We start from the raw sequence: 15,828 nt of genomic DNA, 5'->3' as shown, positions 1-15,828 counted from the left end.
TGTGCTCCATGATGGAACCAGGAGAAAAAAGGGACAGGAGACTGTGTGACATGCTGTCTCCCAGAATGAAATCTGATGCAGAGGCAGAGAAACACTGCAGGATCCCACTAGTGCGAGAGAGAAATGATGAAAGAACGCCGGCCACCTTTAGTTCCAGGCCCATCAGAGCCACATACAAGAGGGCGAGCTTGGCACACGATACGAGCCACATCACATCTGCATCTAAATAGCCTGCTGTGCATTGATGACTCCAAAATGAGCGTCTATGGTGAATTAGCCAGCCTTCCCCGACAAAAATCAGCTGACTGTGACCACTGCAGGGAGAGGCAATGATGGTGGCAGTGCTTCTGTTAGCGAGATATCTCTCTGGATACACAACGCGTTGATTTGTCTTTCCCATGGAAGTGTAATGAATCCATGTGGGAAAGAGTTAATGCAAATATTTGGTGGCAGAAGACACAGTTATTAAGTCAATGACTTAGTAGTGTAGGTCACAGTTTAATACCTTATCTGTTAATTGCCACATTTTTGAAGAAGACATTATAATTTGTCCTTCTGCGAAATAAAAAGCTTTAATAATTTGTTACATCAGCTCCCTCATGTGTGGTGCAAACATAATGCAACCACGTTCGAGGCACTAATCTTCAAAGAACCATAGTGCAAACTTTGTCATGATTGCAGGGGGAAGATGGCTCTGTCTTAGTGTCGCATACTGCTACTGTGAAGGACTGAGCATGAAATCCAATTTACTGCAGCTCAGCTTACCCTCAAGTCAAAGGCAGCTATTTCAACCTATGCAGGGGACAGACGATGGTGCACACACACACGCAGATTTTCACACACACAAGTCTTTTATTTTTGTATCAGTGAATGATGCTCTAAAAGGAGTAACTTGTCGGCTCGGTCCTGATTAATGCCGCGTTGGTCTGTGTGAGCTCTAGACAGAGAGGAAAGGACACAAGAGGAGGAGAGCAGAGTGCTGCTGAAGGAGAACACATTTGATTTCAGTCCGCACTTTGTTTTAATGATAGATGCTTTGCGCCCCAGTGGCCAGGCTTAAATGCCGCCTCCCCGAGAACTCTCAGAAGTCCTCTTTCACTGTGTGTGTGTGTGTGTGTGTGTGTGTGTGTGTGTGTGTGTGTGTGTGTGTGTGTGTGTGTGTGTGTGTGTGTGTGTGTGTGTGTGTGTGTGTGTGTGTGTGTGTGTGTGTGTGTGTGTGTGTGTGTGTTTTCAGTTGCTCTAGAGATTAGCTTGTCTTTCTATATCTCCTCTAAAGACTTTTGCTTTCCCCTACATATAGTGCACTGCTCTCGATAATATTGAAATCATTACGTAACGATCCAGCTGGACTCGGCTTTATTTTGACTTTTCCTCACTACATAATTTTTCATGAAAAATTCTGTACTCCAATATTATCGGATACAACAATGCCATTAAGAACCACAGAAAAAGAAACAGGGAGCCATGATTAGCAAGGCAGTGCAGATGACAAGTGAAAAGGAGCTGGGCAAGAATTAAAGACAGTGGGTTGAGTGGATCGAGTCGATTGAGCGAGGAAAAGAGGTCTGGATGAGGACTGGGAGATGAGGTGGAAAGAGAGGGAAGGCATCAGGGGAGGGGGAGGGAGCCGCATGTTTTGAGGTGAGTCCAAGGTGACCAGAGGAGGTAGAGAGCTGTTAACCTGCAGGTTAATGTACAGAACAAAGGCCATCTGCTCACGGAGGCACGCAGCTGGACCACAACACAACATGCGTCTGGTAAAAACATCATGGCAGCTATGTCAAACAGTCAGGTCAGCGCAGCTGCTTGAAAGGGTTAACATTTTGGCTGTCACATGCAAAATGTTGCACATGCATGAGCAATTTTGTGTTATTTTTCTGCTTTCCTCGTGGGTTCACTACATGCCACGTCTTGTATTTAGCAAAGCTACTGTCAGTTCGAGTTGCATCACACTGCAACACATTTACTATTTGCACTTTTCTGAGGTCAGCGCCACATTAGATAAGCCGAAGTCGCTTTTTCTGTTGAGAGTGTTTTAGAAAATTTACAGTTTAAGACCCTGGAGATCTGTCCACAAACGCCTCCTGTGGGATAACAGTAAATCTTAAAGAAACTATATTTCTGTGCCATGGATATTTACCTATATTTACCACAACATTTTTGGTAATTTGTCTAAAGTTTGTCTATTTGAACATGACAAGGCTTAAAATGAGCACAATTTCTTGCTTAAGTTGCGATATTTGGAAAGAAAATGTGCTTTTTATGTGCTCCCAAAATAATATATGCTGCTAATGTCACAGAAGCATGTAAGGTGATACTGCTATGATTTAACAAAGCTTTGCCTCAGTACAGAGACTTGCTGTTTGTTTGTGTCAGGTAGCCTTCTCTTTACGTATACATTCATTCACGTCATGTCTTTAGTTTTACAGATCCAAGTGGGACAGCTGTGGTTCAGAGGCATTATGTTCTTGGACTGTCCATTCGTTTCTATTCTCATTCTCTCATGCTATAATACCTCAAAGCGAGTTCTTTGATGATGATGAAGAAATGAGCTGATTAAGATTTGGTGGTCAGAGGTCAAAGATCAAGGTCACTGCATGAAGGCGGGTTGGAAATGTGGGAAGTAGACCTACTGCAGGTTGTAGTTCTTTGTGTTCTGTGCAGAAACCCACATAACTTTGATCATTTTCATGCTGTGAGAGACCAACTCTTCAGTTAAAAGTCGACTGTACCTTTTCCTGATGAATTTTAAGAACGCAATAAATCACAAAAGTTGCATTGAACTCAAGCACAGCGGTTTATTTGGCTTAATAAATTCTGGAGTTTGCCTTGAAGCTACATAAAAAGTGGTAAGGGGGAAAAGATTTCTAACACTAATATAGTATAACACATACTGTATCTAGTGTATTAGCTATTTTCAAATTCTGTGTTGTTGTGTTTATGCTACATTTCCTGAATTACTTTGTCTCATAAGGAGATCTGTGAACATCTGTCCCTTTATAGCTCCTCCCTGACTTCAGCTCTTCGGGGAGGTGTTGGAACATCCTGAATCGGCTGCCAACTTTCTCTGTCCTTATACTGCAGACATGATGTTGCACAGTTTGAGGCAAACAGAGGGCTCTGCAGCACACAGAGCAAAGTGACGGCCATTAGGAGATCCATCATGTGAACATGACCAGCAGCCCAGCCTCCATTATTATTCTTTTTTATTTATTTTTTTCTAACCATTTACACACCTGCTGGGAGGTGGAACAACACATGACCTGCAGAAACCTGAGAGTGTAAAGCACACAGGACACACAAAAGTACACAAAAGCCACTGTGTGCAGAAGATTGAACACACACACATATATTACAATAGAATCAAGCAGATGCATCATCATTTATACAATAGAGAAAGCACAAAGGCAATGATTTTCAATCGAGAGGAACATTGACAAAAGAACAAAAAGAGAATCATGCGTCTGTGTACGCATTCTCTTTTGTCCTACACTGAAATTACAGGCTATATTTTAGGACGCGATTGGTGTCCAAAGGACAGGCGGTGGCCTCATACTATAGCTGCGGCAACATGCAAGGGTTAAATAAGCCAGGCTAAGAGAGCTGGGTGGTTCAGCTGTGGTCTGCATAACTCCAAAACAATAAACAACAAACAACAAAGAGAGTTCATGCTCAGCCCGTGTGGCTTCATGGAAACCAGTGAATTACAGACACAAATGTTTTGTGTCATAGGTCTAAAGGTCCTTCATGTTTCTCCAACAGCAACTTCAAACTAGATATGTTGTTTCCTTCTAAAACTGAACTAAGAGATTTATTTGATGTAGCACTGGCATCTCCAGGAGATAGTAGTCCCAAAATATGAAATGGAGTTGGAACGTGATGTAAAATCAATATTGTGATCATTTACTGCCAACACAGTAACTGCAACCTTTCAGAGGATTAGTCAGAAAACTACACAAAACTGCTCCAGAATCAGAGACAATATTTGCTCATGTGTCAGTGGAGGTGAATGAAGAATGATGTACAGTATTAAAAATCCATTGGATTAATGACAGTTGATATTCTACAGAATCGACCAATTGAAGCGCTCCATCCACATTTTCCATTTTCTTCACCACCAACACACCTCGCACACTTGACACTGACAGGTGTGTGAGCATCACATGATGAATGCATAAAGAGGGATGACAAGCGATTTTGCTGTGAGGTCACAAGACATCCCAGTTTCAGTTTTGTTGTTGTTGTTGTTGTTGTTGTTGTTGTTGTTGTTGTTGACAGTGACGCCCTAAACAAGATAAGGGGCAACTGCTAAACCTTGCATATATTCTGACTCCTGTGATGCATGTTAAGTCGTAAAACAGTTGACATCACCACATCATAGCATAGCGTCTCTGACAGTTCACACCTGAGACACGACTTATCCTCAGTGTTGCCCTCAGGGAAGTGGTACAGGTCCATCCAGGCCCATGACACCAGATTCCCAAACTCATTTTACCGGAGTGCAATATGAATACTGAACACTCAACAACTCTATACATCATGTTTAAGGATATTTGTTAATGATGTTTATCCTCAGTGTTTCAGTGAAATGTAATCAATGTAATCTACTTCTACCTGTTTGTTTTTGGCTGTCATGCTTATCACTTTTACCACCAACCCGATTTATAGTTTTTATTGGCTCATATATATTTATAGTTTTTATCTTTGTATTTATAGATTTTTATCTTTGGTCTTATTCTTGTACTGTGCACCACAAGAGTTCGTTGTAATTGTATAATGAAACTATTCTATTCTATTCTATTCCATTCTATTCCATTATATTCCATTCTATTCCATTCTATTCCGTTCTATTCTGTTCTATTCTATTCTATTCTATTCTATTCTATTCTATTCTATTCTATTCGAACTAGATTACTTATCAGATTCTTTTCTTTAGTTTGTAGCCAGCAAATAAATGTTAAAAGTGGTTGCATGAGTTATCTGTGTATAAAAACATTGTTTTGAGCTTTTGCTCATACACTACGTATCTTGGTTCTATTGCAATTGCCTCTCAGTGCGCAAGTCGTCTCTTCTCTGCGTTCCAGCCATGTTTTCTAATAGTTTCGGTCTTGCCAGACAAATGAAATGTGCGTCATTTTGTCCAACATACAGAGTGATGGGCGCATTCCTTCATTTTAAATGTCAATACTTTTCATCCTTCATTGCACTGCCTGGATTTAAAGGTCACGTTGTATATCGGGGACAAAATGCACCTGTGATTCTTTTGGAGGACATTGATGAGTGGAGAAATTTGTTCTGTGTGTGTGTGAGATGACTGCATGCCCGTGTGTGTGTGTGTGTGTGTGTGTGTGTGTGTGTGTGTGTGTGTGTGTGTGTGTGTGTGTGTGTGTGTGTGTGTGTGTGTGTGTGTGTGTGTGTGTGTGTGTGTGTCACTGGTTGAGTGAACCGTTATATAGTGCTGAGTGAGGTCTTTGCGTCAGACTGGAGGAAGCCTTGGCTCACTTTTAAATAAATAAAAACCACTTGGTCTAAAATATTCATCATAAAAAAAAAAAAAAAAAATCACACAAGAGTTGCTAAAATGTGTTCCACTCTACTCTGCTTCGAGGGAGAGGAACCAGCTTTAACTATCGTTTTATTGCGTTTAGCCTCTTTTAGCCTCGTTATTATCCGTTGGTTTTTGTTTCATCATTAAAATATATCAAGTGTTTATCAGGGAAGTGGGAGGATTTTGCTCGCAGCGAACAACAGGAAATGAGTTTGCGCCTTCATTTGCCAATGCCACCTACCACAGATGATATTTCAGTACCAGGATTTATGCCTCCATCCAAAAGTGAAACTAATACAGTTCATAAAATCTCATCGGCTCATGTTGTTGTGATCATGTGTCTGTGCGGTTGGTGTCTGAAGCATGCAGGGTCAAAGCTTCCGCACCAGGAAAGAGATTACCACAAGCTCAAGCTCATACCCAGATCACAGGAAGATTTGAGCGGGGCTAAGAGCAAGCAAACAAGAATAAAGTGGTCAGATATTCAGGCGGTGCACGCGCACACTGAACAAGGTCATTGTGGTTTATCAGTTTTGCTGTAAGAATGTAAGTAAACTTACAGGATAAAATGGAGAAACAGAAAATAAAACAATTCAGTCTATGTATGCATGAAATATCGTGACCAAATGTTGTAAAAAAATGAAATATATCATTATCTTTTGAATGAAATCTTGGATATTGGTGTTCTTTCACACATTGAACATCAAGATACTTAAACTTATTTTACACACGATGTTCTACATATTATTAAATCCCAATTGAGATGATCAAAACACAAAATTGTAATATAGACCTCTTGTGTCTTTTAAGATTTTCTAATAAGTAGAATTATCCTCCTATCCTAATAATCCTTAATAATTCTCCTCTTTCAAAAGCATATATAAAGATAGGTGAATGTAAGACACTTATGTATCAGCCTGTGTTTCCGTTCCGCAATGGATTTTAGATATGCTTGAACATGTGTCGCAGGAAAGGTGACTGGTCAGTAAACAGCTAATTATATGACTTGACCATCAAAAAAGAAAGAGATAGAATGAAACAATAAATTTAAATTTAAATTTGAATTCCTGTTTCAGCCTCATAATGTAATGGAGCTTGTTAGTGAGGTCAAGGATCATATTCCATCCTGCCGGGTGAGCCCATTAATATCTTAAACTGTGAGGAATTGAATATGAAAGATCTCACAAAGCATCCCAGTTCGACTCTTATGGAGAAGTGGATGGACTGAAGGCATCGGATTAGACTAGTCAAAATGAAACAGGCCTCTTCTGGATAGATTGTCTCAGAATTTGGCGAGATTTATAAACTGCTTGAATAATTGAAAGTGAAGATTTCTTCTTGTGTGCAATCCTCAGTCAATCCTCAGCAACAATAAAAGGCAGTTCATCTTCTCTGCCTCTGTCCCTTTGTCCTCGCGCGTGTGTGTGGGTGTGTGTGTGTGTGTGTGTGTGTGTGTGTGTGTGTGTGTGTGTGTGTGTATGTGTGTGTGTGCATTGTGTGTGTTTGTGCATGCATGCGTGTGTGGGCGTGCATCTGTGTTTGTGTTGCAGTTCGACTTCACTACGCAGTGTTGACATTGTTCAATGCCCCTGCCTCATACTTCCTGTACATCTCTTACAGAGCCTCTACTACAAAAGACTGTGATGACCATGAGAGGGAAGTTCTCTCAGACATGTCACATGAACGAGAAGGAAAAGAGCCGCACCAGCCAACAGATTTTCCAAAGAGGGAAACCCTTTAATCATGCATTTCAAAGCAGAGATCCTCTCCGATATAGATAAGTTGGGAATGGCAACACATGCTGAAGAAAGTTTCTGCCACACATGGTTGCTATTCTTGACAGAAGCGGAGGGATGAGTGGTGAAAAAAACACAAATCAATTAAATCAATAACGGCAAAGAGGGCCCCTCTAATGCCGTCTTACCCAAGATCATCACGTATCCTTCCACGTCTCTTTCCCACGTTGTCTTCCCGCTTGACTCGTCTCCTCCTCGATCAGCTATTGGTGCGTATCAAATCTTAAGTGCACACCTCCGTGGCTCGCAGAACTCAATGTGAAAAAGACATCCAACATCACAACCCTGACTTTGTGCCTCTACGCTGTGTCTCCTCTCCTGCTCTGCTCCGCTCCTCTCGTCCACACAAGATGCTGGTTCCCCCTCAGCTCGCGGCACTTGGCTCAGCCAGCTGTTGCCAGTGGAAGACGCAACAGCAGCTCTGACTGAAACACAATATGCACTCAATCTACTGCAATGAAGCCTGTAATTTATTCACTGTTATATATGCACTCCAGCAGAAGGAAGACCAGAGAGATGGAGGCTTGCCTCATAAGAGGAACCTCTGCACTACAGCATGCCTCTCTCCCCAGCTCCCTCCGTCTCTCGCTCATATTTTGGGGTTGGGTATAACCTAAAGGCACCTTGCATTTCTGAGCCGTGATTGGCTGGAGGTTGAGCCAATGGGAGTTGTCAGAGCTGAGCGTTTTCTTAGTGTGTTTGAATCAGGAGGCAGAGTGATAATGCTGCTGTCGATTCTGTTCTCCCTTTCTCTCCGTCACCCACTCGCTGCTGTTTACCATTGACCCTTTTTTCCCCCCAGCCTATGTCCGTCCTTGTCTCACTTTGTACAACATCTAATTGTTCTCTCTGACAACATCTGAAATATGTCTTAGGTTCACTGATGTCAGCCGTGACAATAGCCTCATCCCCACTGATTTTTTTGCATTCCTCCTCTTTCCTTCTGCTATTGAGTCAGTGTGGTTCTGGGTGCATAAATAGTGTTAGTGTGAAAAAAGGCTGATCGAGGTCACATTGTTTGCCATCACAGACAACTGTGTGAAGCAAAAACAAGACTCAGTGGTGCAGCAGAGACTGACAGCCTGGGAGACTCGACGAAGCATCGTGAGGAGGAGAGAGGAGATTGAGGTTAATGCAGACCGACTTGTGGATGAAAGGGTGAGGTGAGGAAATGTGGAGGATGTGGTGAAACAGCAGGATGAGGGATGATGATGACAGCTGTTTGATGGGCAGAGGCAAAGAGTGCTGAATTAGCTCAAACACTGAGCTTAACTGCATGCCCGCCTGTACCAACATTTACCAGCATAATGTAGTCAAAGTTCAGCACCGTGCTAATGGACCCAAGAGGCTTCATCAAACAATTTCCCACAACATCAGACAGTCCCATAACCTTTAGGCGTTATGAGCTGATTCAATTCTGCATAATTTAACAATCCTAACAAAAAATAAATACTTACATTGAATCTAATAAAGTCTTTGTGTCAGCCTGTGTGTGCGTTTGAGCTTCTGGGAACTCTTGATAGGGTTTGTGTGTCGGTGCCTGTGAGTGTGTGTGATAAGGTTTCCTCATTAGTGGAGTCAGACTGAATAATGCAGGCAGGTGTATTGTTGTGGCCAATGGGCCAGGTGCTAATGTGGCTGTCTGAGGATGGAGGGTCAGACGCAGCATGACTTTAATGGATGTCACCATGGGAAAATGAAACTGGACCGCTGGGCTCATGTGACAAACCACCTTGTGTGTGTGTGTGTGTGTGTGTGTGTGTGTGTGTGTGTGTGTGTGTGTGTGTGTGTGTGTGTGTGTGTGTGTGTGTGTGTGTGTGTGTGTGTGTGTGTGTGTGTGTGTGTGTGTGTGTGTAATCAAGAAATGCTCTTTTATTGAAGATAATCTGTAGAAAATGAAGCGAATATAGTTCAGGACCCTCTACTGGCCAGCCGCCACCGATTATACAGTTTATTTTGTCAATTTTATCAAGTCCTAAAAAATGTCAGTTATAATTATACAGAATGCAAGATGGCAACATCCAGTAACTGAGAATGAATCTACAAACAGATGTTTTTAAATGTTTTATTTTTCTTAGTTTTGTTAGGGTAAGCAGTGTTAAATAGTGATCTAATACATTTGCTGACATTGGATTTCCATGATATTGCCTAGCTCCATATCTACCACATGATGTGACACCCTGACTTAGAAGATCTCCTCATTCCCCCTCTGGAGCCAGGAGGCTGTCAACACCACAAATGTGGGGTGTCGACTGCGATGTCTCATCTCTGCGCTGCTGCGTGGATGGAGATGAAATGTAGCACTCACGTCCATGTTCCCTTGCAGAACGAACTGCGATAACTTTAAACCTAATGAGTACGCTCAGACACTAAACTGAGATGGAGAGCGTTACGCCTCTTTAACAGTAGTGTTGTCATTATACACATATCAACATGCTAATATTTCAGTTTGGCCCCCTGTCCACAGCCTCAAGGACCTCTGTCATCACAAAAACATAGATTGTTATATTTGAATAGAAAATTCTGATTCGGTTAAGTATGCATACCTGAGTTTCACTAAACACTAACAGGTTTCCTCACTAAGATACACAGTGACAGGCTTTACTGTTGAATTTGAAAGTTGCATGATAATATTTTACACTGAAGGTTTGTGTGTTACACTGTGGAAGGAATGTAAGTCTTTGTGTTGATTGTTGTAATTGTTATAAAGTTGTGACTGTGCAGTTGCTCAAATCTTAGAATGTATCTGTACATAAATTGTAAAAAAATCATTAGCAAGACTTTTTTTTTTTTAATGAAGAGTTGTAGTGTTACTTTTACAAATTTCTTAACGTGAGGAATGAAAAACGTTTGATTGAAGTTTATTACGTTCAGGGTACAAAAGTGATGCATTTATATGAAACCTCTGCAACCTCCCACTCATCATGTCCTCCACAGGTCGTGAAATATGGACTTTTTATTCTCTTCCCTTTATCTTGCCCCCTTATTTCCTGTCAGTCAGTCAGTCACTCCTCTCCCTTATGTTTTGATTTTTGAAACCTCTGCTGCCAAACTCATCCTCCTCATTACCCCCTCATTCCTTCTGGTCTGTTAGCAGTCCTCTACAATATTTCCATTTGCCTCTCTGCTCCACCACCACCTGTGTCCAGACTCCAGGGTCCTATCCGACTCCCCTCTCCTTGTTGGTCATTTCATGATGCCACTTCCCATCGCCAGAGTCTAATTGCCAATACTCATATTCCTTAATGCACCATTTCGATCTAAATGAGAATTTATTTCCTTCCAAATGATCCGTTCTTGTTTAGATGTTTTTAACTGGATTCTGATTTAAATCTTGAAAAGGAAGTTTTGTGTGAAGAATGTCTTTTTAATTTGTAGAAGCAACGTTAGTCTAAGTGTGCTACACATTGTGAAAATGCCCTCAGTTTGAATCTGGATTGGGATTTTAAGTGAATTCATTATTGGACCAGATTGCTCATTTGTGTTTTGGCTCTGTTGTGGCTTCGTCATGAGACATCTCACAAAGCTCATGATTAGGGTTTGGGACGGAGATCTTTCATTGAGAAAATGTATGTGGTTTAGTTATAAAATCTGATATATCTTAAAACTAACAGAACTCTTGAGAATACAGTATCTGTGAATTTTGGTCTTAATTCAGAATTGAATTGAAAAAATACCCCAACTAATTTTGATGTTATCGCTGCATGTTCACTGGTAAGAGATTAACTTTCAAAATATATGGAGTATATGTGTGTGTGTGTGTGGTTTGAGTGTGTGTGTATGAGATTATCTGCATGTGCCCTCTACCTCTACCATCCTATCGTTCTCTCACTCCACCCCAGGAGGCCATAACTGTGTCGACAGGCTTGTTAAAGTTTAATTTTAGCCTTGATCGTTAGCGGTGAGTCCTGAAGAGTCCTGCCGATGCTTAATGAAGTCTTCATTTGATGTGTAAGACCAATGAGATGACCTGGAGCGTACAGTATGTTCAGGAACCACATGCGCACAGGTTGAAGCAGTGAAGAGGTGAAAGCTACTTCAAACACTCTCAACTTTTCTCTCATGGCTCCAGGATCATCTACGTCAATAAAGACGTACCTGTACTTAACAAGTCATTCACATTCTGATAACATTATTAAAGTTGCGGTTATCATTGGTCTTACTCTTTGTATTGAATGGCCAGGTGCAGTAAACCGATATCAAGTGACAGTGTGTCTCTCCCCCGCAGTAGAGTAAAGAAGCTCGGGCATGCAGCGAGGGGACTGTTTACTGCACCTCAAAGGTTAAAATAGTTGTTGCTCGAATGAAGGCGGAGAATGTTCAGCACTCATGTCCATGAATACTCACACAATCACATATACATGCAGAGAGTGCCTCGCCAACTCACTGCAAGCACATAACTGGCAAAGACATGCTATTAAAATAATTTTTATTAGACTATTAAATAATATTCCTAAGTATTGAAATAAAAACATCAATCTCTTTTCCAATGCCACACATTGTGTTTTCACAATGTAAACTATATATGCGGAAGCAGGCACGTGAAGTAATTTGATAAACATGTCAAATTGATGACACATAACACTTTACTTTCGTCACATGACAACATTTACAACTGAATGATGGTTTTACTCTTTAAAAAAAAAAATGAAATTGTCTTTGAAAGTCTGCCGGCTTCTTTTCTGATTTGCCATAACGTTATAGTTCCGGCAAACGTTGGCTCTCACACACTCTCAGCAATAAGTAGTTTCTCAGTCACTTCTACTACAGAGAAATGGTTTATTATGATTTTATAATTCTATAAACCTACGTTGTTGAGCTGTTCGAAGCCACAACTGATGTTTAGAAATGTTTTAATAGATTGGACGCAGTCTTTCTCTAATACTGTTTCATGGACAGATGAAATTAAACAGCCTGAGCACAGAACAAAAGCAGACTGGCAAAAAAAAGGCTGAAGGGGCTTACACAGCCACGTTACTGAAGGGACCTGATAACTGGCATATTTCATTTCTTCATGTCAGCATTACTTCATCATGTGAAAGCACTTTCTTTCCTGCTTTTTAATAACTTCAATAATTTTACCCCAAAATGGAATTTTATAATAATTTATTTCTTTTTATTTAGAATATGAATTCTGTACTCAAAGGTCAACGAATTGGTTCCAGGGCCATTTATTTATCTCAAGGTTCATACGCTGTCCTTCCATTTCAAATCCCAATGAGCAGTGCATCACCTCCACCTAAATCACTTGCTTGGTTTTGCTTGTACTGAAAGCGCATTTTAGGGGTTGCATATGACTTGAGACATGCTTTAATCAAAGAGCATATTATTTTGGACAACACATTGGCATTTTGGTAATGTGTCCTTGTATTTTAGTTTTCGGTGTTTCTATGTTTCCACAATCAGCAACTCCGCGGGTGTGCACAAAATCTTCTGTTTTGCTTTTGTCAGCATGATTCATTGCAGAGTGTCAGAAAGTATAGAGCACCTTCTCTTTTCCTTCCTTCAAAATCTCTTTCTCCACCACAATGTCCCCGCATCAGGCCACTGATATACAATGTGTGGAAAGTTGAGGGTCAGACCAGGTCTCAGTGCAAAGTCTTGTCTCACACTGAGTGCTGATGTTTGCAAGAATCCGCCTGAACTTTCATCAAAGAGAGAAACCTTCAAAGCACCATGTAACACTGTCACTTGCTCTTTAATTTCTGCTCCGAATATTGCAATAATGAGGGGATCCCGGCTTATACAGGGTCTCACTTCTTTTTAAAGTGATCAAAGGAGGAAAACTCAAAGTTGCCGGTGGTTTTGCATTGCTCAGTAGTTGGTTATGATCTTACCTGTGCCCCACATCGATTGCCTCTGATCTTCACCGTGCTCAAAGTGATCCTGGTCCTTTGTTCAGTACATCGAGTCCAGAGGTCAGTGTGTCAGCCGGCATAAAGCAACCGAGAAATGCCACTTATTTGGAGTTGAATGAATGAATAATTCTCCTGTTATGGTGGAGGAACAGTCAACAGAGCAGCACACAGCAGCATGAGCAGAAGTCGCACCAGCCGGCTGGAAAGTAGGGGAGGAAGGACTGGGTGCAGGCAGCCCACTGTGAGGCTGCATCAGACGGCAAGCATCTTCACACTCAACTTCTCCCTCTCTATTCTCCTCTTTTCAGTGCTCCTTTAATCCCTCTGTGTCTTTCTGTATTTTGTCCGTGTCTTCTCTTCATGCCGTCTCCTCTTTCCTGGGAGTGAAGGAAACAAGTGCACAAGATTCCAGAGGCTAATTCTGCTTCTTAGGAGGGGGGAACCTAATATGTGAGGACAACTGTGGTAGAAGGGAGATACAGGCAGAGAGAGAGAGAGAGAGAGAGAGAGAGAGAGAGAGAGAGAGAGAGAGAGAGAGAGAGAGAGAGAGAGAGGGGCAGGACAGAGGAGGGGAGATCCAGAGACGGATGGCAGATCAGAAGAAAATGAGGATCTGAGTGTGCTTGTTGTGGAGGAGGAGGAGGGGAGCTAGTCACTGAAACTTGAAAGAAAATGTTGACATGGTGAAGCAAAGGGAAATGTGATTGGTGACTTAAACAGATGGCTCACATGCGGATATGCTGTGCATTTTTTTCTGTTTGTTTGATCTAAACATATCTTCCCACCACACATGTAGCTCTGTCCTGCAGCTTTCTCCCTCCTCATTTGATAAATGAACGGTGACATCATACCTATACTAAAGAAAATATGTAATTTATTACATTCTTTCAAACCTCAGATACAACAGAAACCTCCTACATACGTATATGCAGGTATCAAAATCAAATCACTATTGTTAGTCATCAAGAGAGTTTGTTCATAGAATTAGGTAGTTTGTTTGAGATGAGAACAAATCTGGAAAGAAGTCAGCTCATGTGATGCTTTACATTACTTTAATGAATTGTCTAATTTTGTCTTTGCAGGTGAGACGGTGGTGTTGTGATCAGTCTGGTCGAGCTTCAGCAATGTGAGACACTGACTCTTTCAAGCAAAGGTAAGTGATGAATTGTATACATCTAATTTCATTTATATTTGTTTCTAATAGAATATTTCATTGTTCAAAACACTTTTCCTTTTGTACTTCCTTTATTTGTGAATTCAGAGAACGCACGTGGGCTCAACACTGCTCCCTACAGTGATTCAGAAGTACTGATCATCCAACTTCATGGTTGTTGTTTTTTTTTTTTTTTTTTTTTTTTTAATTGCAGGTTAATGTCCGACGATGAAAAGATGAAATATCGCATTGACGCTCATTAAATTCATTGCTTATTCTTCGGAAAGTAAAGACTGATAACACAAATGTGTGACATTTAAATGATATGAATAAAAAAAGAAGCAGAAACACATATATACATATCAGGACTTCTTTTATTTTACAGATGCTGTTCACTTTTTTGATGACAGATGCAGCCCTGACCACAACTCTGAATGATAAGCCTGGCAGCATACACTGATGTTTTGTAGAGGAAGTAGCTATATTTATGCACATGTGTGTGAAAAACAAACTTTTCTCCCAGTGTGGATCATGCAGGTCATGAGCTGATTGACCTGATCACAGTGCCTGACTATCAGTATCAGAAGCAACTGCTTGTTTGAGAACAATAGTCTGAAGATAAAAAATTTTTAAAATAGAGCCTGTGATGAACCACGTTGTGCTGATTGTTCATCCAATTACTTGCGAGCTGTCCCTTCAAAGTAAATGTTCCTTTTCGTAATGCTCTAAATGATAACTTCTCAGAGCTTCTGTGGAACAAATCATATGGGCATCAGATTATTGATTAGTGGGACAATCAGCAATACAACATTCCTGTTTTGCAATTTTATCTATAAAGAGTTTCCAGAAAATTTGCTTTATTAACATACAATGATTACATCTGAAATACTCATTAACTAATGGTTCTCCAATGAGGCAGAATATCCTCCAGCTTTGAAGTTTTTTATGATTTATGTTTTTAGTGGTGGGTACTGATTACCCAAGCCTTCATCAAATTTTCAAAAGTTGTGGATCTTTCCACAATTTTGACTTAATCCTTTTTATCTTTAGGTGCACATCTGCTCCTGAATTTCACATTTGCTGTGGAGCTATTAAATGGTTCACTGTGTTTAGAAGCTGATTGGGGTTGTCAAGCTGTGGGTTTATCCATGAATGTGAGGAGAAAACATCTGCCTGCTACTGCTGGAAACGATTTTGAGGAGAGCAATGCAACGTAAACGGCAACTTTGTGAGGCAGAGAATTTAAGAACTTTAGGCTAAAAAGCTAATGAAAGCGGAGATGAACCACAGAGCTGAGCAATTTATTTATTTTTATTGTTTTTATTGCCAGAGCACAAAATCCTTTTGTTTAATTTTCTTTTTTTCTTTGTGTTACAGTTTTTAGAGACTGGCTGACCTTACCCAGGTAATGAATCATATCTTTATTCTCTGATATGAAGTCCTGTGCTCTATTTTAACTGTAGTTACTGACTA

At 40.8% G+C, this 15,828-nt stretch overlaps 1 protein-coding gene across 2 annotated transcripts in view; it reads right to left on the bottom strand.

The window, feature by feature from the left end:
- The window catches only part of LOC308108551 (zinc finger protein 385A-like), a 34,943-nt gene extending 21,291 nt beyond the window's left edge, over positions 1 to 13,652 (bottom strand). The window contains exon 1 of one of the 2 annotated variants that reach the window (XM_080461597.1): positions 13,182 to 13,652. In XM_080461597.1, the coding sequence (XP_080317723.1) occupies positions 13,182 to 13,194 (13 nt within the window). In that variant the 5' untranslated portion in view covers positions 13,195 to 13,652. Of the gene's footprint in view, positions 1 to 7,472; positions 7,932 to 13,181 lie in introns of those variants that run through there. The other variant, XM_080461598.1, reaches the window with a different exon arrangement.
- Between the last annotated feature and the right edge of the window lie 2,176 nt (positions 13,653 to 15,828).

Source organism: Lipophrys pholis (assembly GCF_963383615.2).
Source record: "Lipophrys pholis genome assembly, chromosome: 4".
In the NCBI taxonomy this organism is placed as follows: Eukaryota; Metazoa; Chordata; class Actinopteri; order Blenniiformes; family Blenniidae; genus Lipophrys; species Lipophrys pholis.
Note: the sequence above shows the minus strand (reverse complement) of the source record. Positions and strands in the feature narration are given on the sequence as shown.